The sequence below is a fragment of the Henckelia pumila genome, chromosome 3, assembly GCF_033568475.1.
Source record: "Henckelia pumila isolate YLH828 chromosome 3, ASM3356847v2, whole genome shotgun sequence".
Lineage (NCBI taxonomy): Eukaryota > Viridiplantae > Streptophyta > Magnoliopsida > Lamiales > Gesneriaceae > Henckelia > Henckelia pumila.
In genome coordinates this window covers 12091121-12098985 of record NC_133122.1, presented here as the reverse complement: position 1 = coordinate 12098985, position 7865 = coordinate 12091121, and the positions used below count along the sequence as shown (strand labels likewise).

At 35.7% G+C, this 7865-nt stretch overlaps 1 protein-coding gene and 1 long non-coding RNA gene across 4 annotated transcripts; both read right to left on the bottom strand.

Annotated features, from left to right (window-relative positions):
• Positions 1 to 643: 643 nt before the first annotated feature.
• Positions 644 to 2208, bottom strand: LOC140892116 (RNA-binding KH domain-containing protein PEPPER-like). 3 transcript variants are annotated; one of them, XM_073300864.1, is made up of 3 exons: positions 2119 to 2208; positions 921 to 1028; positions 644 to 810 (listed from the first exon to the last, which is right to left on the bottom strand). In XM_073300864.1, exons 1-3 carry the CDS (start codon positions 2203 to 2205, stop codon positions 709 to 711), a joined length of 297 nt encoding a protein of 98 aa, XP_073156965.1. In that variant the 5' UTR covers positions 2206 to 2208; the 3' UTR covers positions 644 to 708. The 3 variants fall into 3 exon arrangements, with proteins under 3 accessions (XP_073156965.1, XP_073156966.1, XP_073156967.1); XM_073300865.1 differs by lacking the exon at positions 2119 to 2208 and adding an exon at positions 1246 to 1403; XM_073300866.1 differs by lacking the exon at positions 2119 to 2208 and adding an exon at positions 1246 to 1403 and having other exon boundaries at positions 921 to 1002.
• Positions 2209 to 2246: 38 nt separating this feature from the next.
• LOC140892117 (uncharacterized) lies at positions 2247 to 5637 on the bottom strand. The gene is made up of 4 exons (XR_012152742.1): positions 5389 to 5637; positions 4890 to 5189; positions 3831 to 3960; positions 2247 to 3168 (listed from the first exon to the last, which is right to left on the bottom strand). It is a non-coding gene; the product is annotated as an uncharacterized lncRNA (long non-coding RNA).
• Positions 5638 to 7865: the final 2228 nt, after the last annotated feature.

Genomic DNA, 7865 nt, shown 5'->3' with positions numbered 1-7865 from the left:
GAGTCAAAGTACAGTACTAGCATATAGAGTCTCAATGATGTTTCAAGTAGTAAGGACTAATGGTGTACAACCATAACCGCAGACTTTATCCTCTTGATAAGTGATAACCACTTGGAAAGTCCGTATACACTAGTAGAAAAATTGCTTAAGACTTCGGTTAATAACCGAAGTCGTAGGCACTTAATTACCGAAGTAGTGTCACGTGAAGTAATAGAGTACCTTTTTACTTCGCTGAATCACCGAAGTCTTATACCTTAAATTACCGAAGTATTTGGTCATTTTTTGGAAGCAGAATTGGACCGGTGCCGAAGTAAAAACATATATTTTACTTCGCTCATTTCATAAGTTACGAAGTAAAACGTATGCTTATACTTCGTCAATTAAAGAAATTGCCGAAGAAAAATGTATTCTTTTACTTCGATTTTTAATGAAATTTTCAAAGCAAAAGATATGCTTATACTTCGGCAATTTCACTAATTGACGAAGTAAAAGACATTCAAAAAAACAAAAAAAAAATTAAAAATAATATAAAATTTTCAATATTATAAATAAACCAAAATTTAAAATTTCAAAAATAAAATTTAATATACAATTTTTTAGTATTACAAATCAATCGAAATTAAATTCTAATGAAAGTTGAACTTGTGAAGAGGTGCCTTTTTATCTCCACGGTGATTTCATCAGGCAGGCCCCTACTCTCTTGCACAGTTAGAATGTCACCACTAGTGCGTCTAATGTAATCAATATTTCTCCCTGAACTCCAATTATATCCTCTGCATAAGCAAGTGGTACTTGCATTGTCTGTGTAACCTGCCACAAGGAATCAACATGACATATTTACAAGAATAAATAGTGCAAGCAGTAACATCCAACTCCTAAATTCAATGAACAGAAGCAATATTCAAAGTACATGCCCAAACCTGAGTGACAATAGGCCCGCCAGAATGTCCTATTGCTGAAGGGCGACTTCCAAGTCCATGATCTGCTCCATAAACTGAAAGTCTGGACGAACTCAAATTAATAGTTTCCTATCATGAAGTTTAAGTGGCTCGAATAAATAGTTTTAGAATGAAAAGTAGTTCATTGTGGATGCAACCCTTGAGATTAACCAAAGACTGTTTGAAAGGATGGGGAGGCTTACTAAGAGCTGCAAAAATCTAAAAATACAACTAATGCTAAAAATCAATTTTTTAATACCTAAAGAAAATAAAAAGTATATGCCCTCTCAGAGAACAAAAACTTTACCTGATTCCTAAGCTCCATGATGCGAGGTTCTTTTTCCAGATTCTCTCCATTCATTTTGAATTAATGATGTGAAGTCACCAATATGCAAGAGGGTAAAATTATAGCTAATTGTAATGTGGTTTTTTACCCATGAAAAAATAGTTTATAGTGACAATAAAATATAAAGGATTACCCGCACCTCTAAAACAAAGGATTACTTGAATTCTGGAAACTCATGCACTACAGTTTAGTTGAGAAGCCAAAGATAGGACTGTAGTAGTGCTGCTTGCTCAACAAAAAATCAGGGCACCCACTTTTTCAGGAAACCAAACACCAATTCGTGAAAAATTACATAATCAAGAAGGAATAATATCATAAAATGACAAAATTCCCTCTCTTATGCCTTTTCTGCTGTTTTAATCAAAAAATCAGAATGATCATATCCCAATAATTTGACGAAGCATTGCATGGCTAAAATAACCATGTAATCTATAAATTATCCCTTAATATATCCATAAGGCCAATATGCTAGTTCACATAATCACAACAGATATTGTAGTCCAGCCACAACGAGACTCTCATCTGTGGCGCATGATATATTTAACATAATTTGACAAAAGAAACAAAAATAATAATAATTAGAGGTGAGGATATGTTTTCATATGTTGGTTACATTTTTTATGGATTATTTTTGTCAAAAAGGATACTATCACAGATAGAGAGAAACTAGAGGAAGAATTCAAAGAACTTGACGCACATATTTAACCCTTTTAAATATATGACAAGAAACATTACAGTTCAACTACATGAACTTAGATTGGCTGGAGAGCAGCAGAAACAAACTAAAATACAAACTAAATATTTTACTTGCATTAAAACTAGAAAAAATATTACCATGGTAGTGTCATTGACATGATGGATATTGGGAAGGCCCCTTGAACCTCTTAAAAGTATTCTTTCATCTGCATCCAGTTTCATCATATCCTAAATATTCCAAAAGTTTGTGAAATCCTTTTTGCCAAGAATATATTACAGGAATATATATGCATGCTAATAATTAATTACACGCATCCAAAAGAAAAGAAAAGGAAACTAAACACAGCCAATATGGCTAGGGAATTAAACTGGAAGATTTAAATATTAATTATTTGATTTCTCGGTTATTAAAACACTAGCTTCTTAAATATATGATATATAAGAATATAAATGGAACAAGCTAGGTACTTAATTAATTAATTATAAAGGCGGCTGGCTCGATCGTACATATATAAGTCAATCAACTACATTGTTCATCATCGATCCCAAAAAAGACAGTACTGCTGCAAGCTAATATATCAAACGTTATACCGATAGTATTTAGACATAAAATGATCTTGATTAATTATTAATACCAAAACAAACTATATATATATAGATCCATATGCAGCTAACGCTTCTTCTCTTCTCCTGATCGATCCAGCTTCTTCTAGCTAGCTAGATCCAAATTAAATCTGTATATATAATATATGATGTGCAAGAAATTAAACCAACTAGGTCCATGTCCGTTTCTTGGGGATACTCCGCGCAGATATGCGAGAGGATCATGCCTTGGAGCCACTAGTAGATTCCTATATTAAACTACAAAACAAATTACAAGTATTTCTTCGACCCTCAGCTCTTCGTCTTTTAAGTATAATATTTGCTTGATATGGAAATGCACCCTCTATGACACAAAATTCTGAATCATTGTGTAATCAAAGTAACGCTGGTGTCAAATGCTAAACGAATTAACTTTTAACAGCCTCGGCAGTGCATTTCCATATCATATATAGCAACAAATAGGAAAAAGGAAGAAGAAAGCAAAAAGGAGGACTAAACAGCACCGAGGGGACCATCCATCTCAAATACTTCATTGAATTGCAATGAATTTCATCCGATGTTTAATGAAAGAAATTCAATCTGCATCTGTCAAAATAATAATTACCATTGTTAATACCATATAAAATATACTAACACATCAAGATGAATTCAAATTTTTATTTATGAGAGCCTAAAATTTAATATGTATGATTCTTGATAGTCAAAAATTAGCTTGTGAAATTTCAGTTTGTATCAATCAATATATGATTGTGTCTTCTAGGTTAGCATAAATATAGGTACCTGTTTTTTTAAAAATGTATGATCACTAAAGGTGCAAGTCATTTTTTCAATAAGTAAACCAAGAAAATTTTGCACCTTCTAGTTGATAGAGTTCCACCTTTGTATCTCGGCGTAATATTTTGTCCACAACAGTGCAATACAAAGAACTATTATTAACTAAAACCTGGTTCTTATAGCCACCAACAGATGGCATGAACTCAAATCAAAGGGTGTAGCTCAGGTCATCAAAAACATTATAAGACTAGTTCTTGGAATCTAGGCTTATCCATCCCGTAACTCACAACCCAATTTCTCGTACCATGGACCCTCACAGTGAAAAATCTCAAACTTTTAGCTTAGTAAATCACTTGATTTTGTTTTCATCCTAGTTCTGAACTTGGCTTTCAACTCAGAAATATAAACAAACTCATGCATAGATTTGCCATGTAGCTAGTTCTCAGCAATTTTATTTAACTTTACTCTTGTACCTTACATCAAAATAACGATCCACCCAATCATTTTTCCAGTACCTAAAACTTAAACAATGCATTGGCCTCCAATCAACATTCAACAACCTCCAAAAACTCTTATTTTCAGGAGTCCGAGATACAGCTCCTCCTGCAATCAAAGAAATCAGAAAGATTTCCGTAAACGCGTTCAAATTTTCAAAAATGAATACCAGAAACTAACTTCAAAGAGCCACAAATAATTATTCAATCGGCACCAAATACTCACAGCAATCGCATTGCAAGCAGCGCATTTATCGTCAATGCCACCGACAGATGATGCTAAAATTGCAATAACTATGAACAAAATAGATTCTGAATAAAAAAATTCACCATTTTTGCTCTCTGTTCAAAAATAACATTTCCTGCCAAAGTAAGGGTCAAATGAAAAACAACCATCAATCAAGCTCTATTAGCAAGTAACAGAGACTGAGTTTTCCTACCATCATCTGTTGTGTCCTCCATCTCTGAGGGTCGATGAAAGAAATTATACTCATTTTATGATATTCTAGGAGTGTTACTCTCTATCTTTTACCATAAATTTCCTTAGTCCGTGGCTGCCAATAAAATTTATTTCATCCGCATCCAGTTTCATCATATCCTAATTATTAGCATCCAGTTTCATCATATCCTAAATATCCTAAACAAACTAAAATACAAACTAAATATTTTACTTGCATTAATATACAAAAGCATGCAGTACCCAGGTGAAATCCCAAATGCTCAACACTCAATGCATAAAAAGCTTGAATTTATTTCATTCAAGCTAACCCAAGACACATCAAATTACAATTTCTTTAAATATTCTCAGCCACATGGGATTAGCCAGAGGCCCAAAACCCAAAACGCAGACTTGCCCTTAAAATTTATACAAGAGTCCAAAACATATGCAAGTGACGTACACAGAACACAACAAAACATGAGATTAAAAGACAACAAAACAACCTGAAATCGAACATAACTGAATCGGGCTGGAAATAAATAGAGTTTGGCTCTGATAATTTATATTTTGAATCTAAACTAAATGACAACAAAAACAACCTGAAATTGAAGACAAAATCTCCGGAAAACCTGTGGAATGTGACTGAAACCAGCCATGTTTTTTGATCGCAATATCAAACTTTTAATCAAAGAAAAATCACCTGAAGATCGAAGAACAAAAACTCGTACAGCTATAGCAGAAACAGGGGCGACAGGCTCGAGCTTCAAGTCACGATTTCTTGGAAATTTTGATGTCAAAATGAAGCTTGGAACAAGCTCTACCCAATTTTAACTTCAATCGGGAGTTTTCCTCCGCTGGAAGTGGTGGTTCGAGCACAGGCCATACCTAAACACATACCACTAATGTGCGATTCATTAGCATATTTTTAGTTTCTTCGAGGGAACAACGATAATGAAACATTGAAAACCAAAATAAAAAGATGAAACCCGAATTGATTTTAAAAAAAAACAGAACCCGATTTCAGGGAAAAAAAATAGAAAACTCATCCAAAAAGTACATTTAAAACCCGAATCGATAGGAAAAGAAAAGGATTCGTACAATTATTCCATCGGCGAGCAGCTCCTGGTGGTGGTTGAAGGCCGGAGTTGTAAATCGACGGGGCGCTCGGGCTGAAAAAGGGGAACGATGGAGTTTGGAAGACGTCGAGCGGCTCCTGGTGGTGGTGGAAGGCTGGAGTTGTCAATCGGCGGGGAGCTAGGGCTGAAGAAGGAGATCGATGGAGTTTGGAAGAAGGAGATCGATGCAGTTTGGGCTTTTCACGATCTGTAAGTCGACTACAATAATTGATTGAAGGTTGGAAAGATAAGGAATTTACTTCACATCTTATCAATAAAAAATTTATTTTTCCCTTTTTTACTTCGGCAAACAAATATATGCCGAAGTAATATGTTCTTAAAAATTAAGTGAAGCCCGTGTTTTTTAAAATACTGAAGTTGAATATTTGTTTTTACTTCACTTGTGTTATGACCGAAGTTGTTTATTACATACTACTTCGTAATTAATAATTGCCGAAGTAAATTATGCCGAAGTAAAATGCGAAAATTCTATTAGTGATAGGGTAGTTCGATCATTCATCATATGAATATCCATTTGCATGCTTTGAACATCTCCATGTCCATTACCAATGAAACGTGGTACTTGGCATCACAAATGCTAGTCTCAATCTCGAGCGATCCTTATCCTTATTAGCGGACGGCTCAATTGACTAGGAACTGTTTAGAATATACAGTGACTATAAGATGTGTTTCATAATAGTGATCTCTCTTTATTCACTATCTCATCTTACTTACAGTATAGTATATTCAAGGTCTTTATCAAAACAACAATAGTATATCACAATATAACAATATGAAGAAAGACGAAGAAAATGCCATTAATGAATGTAAATTATATTAAACAAAGATTGTTTATACATAGAGTCATAAAAGCCCTTAGCCACAAGTTGGCTAACCGGGCATCCACTCTTTCAATCTCCTACTTGCCCTAAAGCCAACTAGTCATACTACGTAATCCCATTGCTTCGCGATGTTTGTCAAACAATGGTCCTGGCACGGGCTTAGTAAGTGGATCAGCGATATTGTCTGTAGAGACCACTCTCTCGACAGTGATGTCTCCTCTTTCCACAATCTCCCGGATGATGTGGTATTTCCTCAGTACGTGTTTGGATCTTTGATGAGACCTTGGTTCCTTTTCCTGAGCAACGGCACCAGTGTTGTCGCAGTACACCGGAACTGGACCAACAGCTTCAGGAATTACACCCAACTCTTGGACGAAATTCCTCATCCAAATGGCCTCTTTAGCAGCAGCTGATGCTGCAATGTATTCTGCCTCAGTGGTGGAATCCGTTGTGGTGTCTTGCTTGGAACTCTTTCAAGAGACAGCACCGCCATTGAGCATGAATACAAATCCAGAGGTTGACTTTGAGTCATCCACGTCGCTTTGGAAGATAGAGTCGGTATAGCCTTTCAATTTCAATTCTCTTCCTCCATAAACCATGAATATATTCTTAGTCCTTCTCAAGTACTTAAAAATATCCTTCACGGCTTTCCAATGCATTTGACCGGGGTTGGCCTGATATCTGCTCGTGACACTCAGAGCAAAGGCTACATCCGGTCTGGTAGATATCATCTCATACATAATACTACCTATGGCTGACGCATATGGTATGTGTGTCATTTTCTCTATCTCTTCGTCAGACTTGGGACACATAGACTTGGATAGAGAAACTCCATGACACATAGGTAGATGTCCTCTCTTGGACTCATCCATAGAAAACCTTTTCAATATGGTGTCGATGTAGGTTGCTTGAGTGAGGCCTATCATTCTCTTAGATCTATCTCTATAGATCTGTATCCTTAGAATATAGGAGGCCTCACCCAAATCCTTCATCGAGAATCTACCTGATAACCATATCTTTGTTGACTGCAACATCCCTACGTCATTCCCAATTTGTAGGATATCATCAACATAAAGCACTAAGAATGTCACCGCATCCTTAACTACTTTCTTGTACACGCACGGTTCCTCCGGGTTTTTGATGAAACCAAAGTCCTTTATTGTTTTATCAAATTTCTGGTTCCAACTTCTTGATGCTTGTTTGAGACCATAAATTGATCTCTGAAGCTTGCATACCTTATGCTCGCTTTTCATGGATGTGAATCCCTCGGGCTGCATCATATAGATTTTTTCCTTAATGTTTCCATTAAGAAATGCAGTCTTCACATCCATTTGTCATATCTCATAGTCATACCATGCTGCTATGACAATAAGGATTCTTATGGACTTGAACATTGCGACTGATGAAAAGGTTTCATCATAGACAACTCCTTGTCTTTGAGTATAACCTTTTTCTACCAATCGTGCCTTGTAGGTTAGTACCTTGCCATCAGGCCCAAGTTTTCTATTGTAGATCCATTTACACCCTATTGGAACAATTCCATCGGGAGGATCTACTAAAGGCCAAACTTGGTTTGTATGCATCGAGTCTATTTCCGACTGCATAGCATCAAGCCATA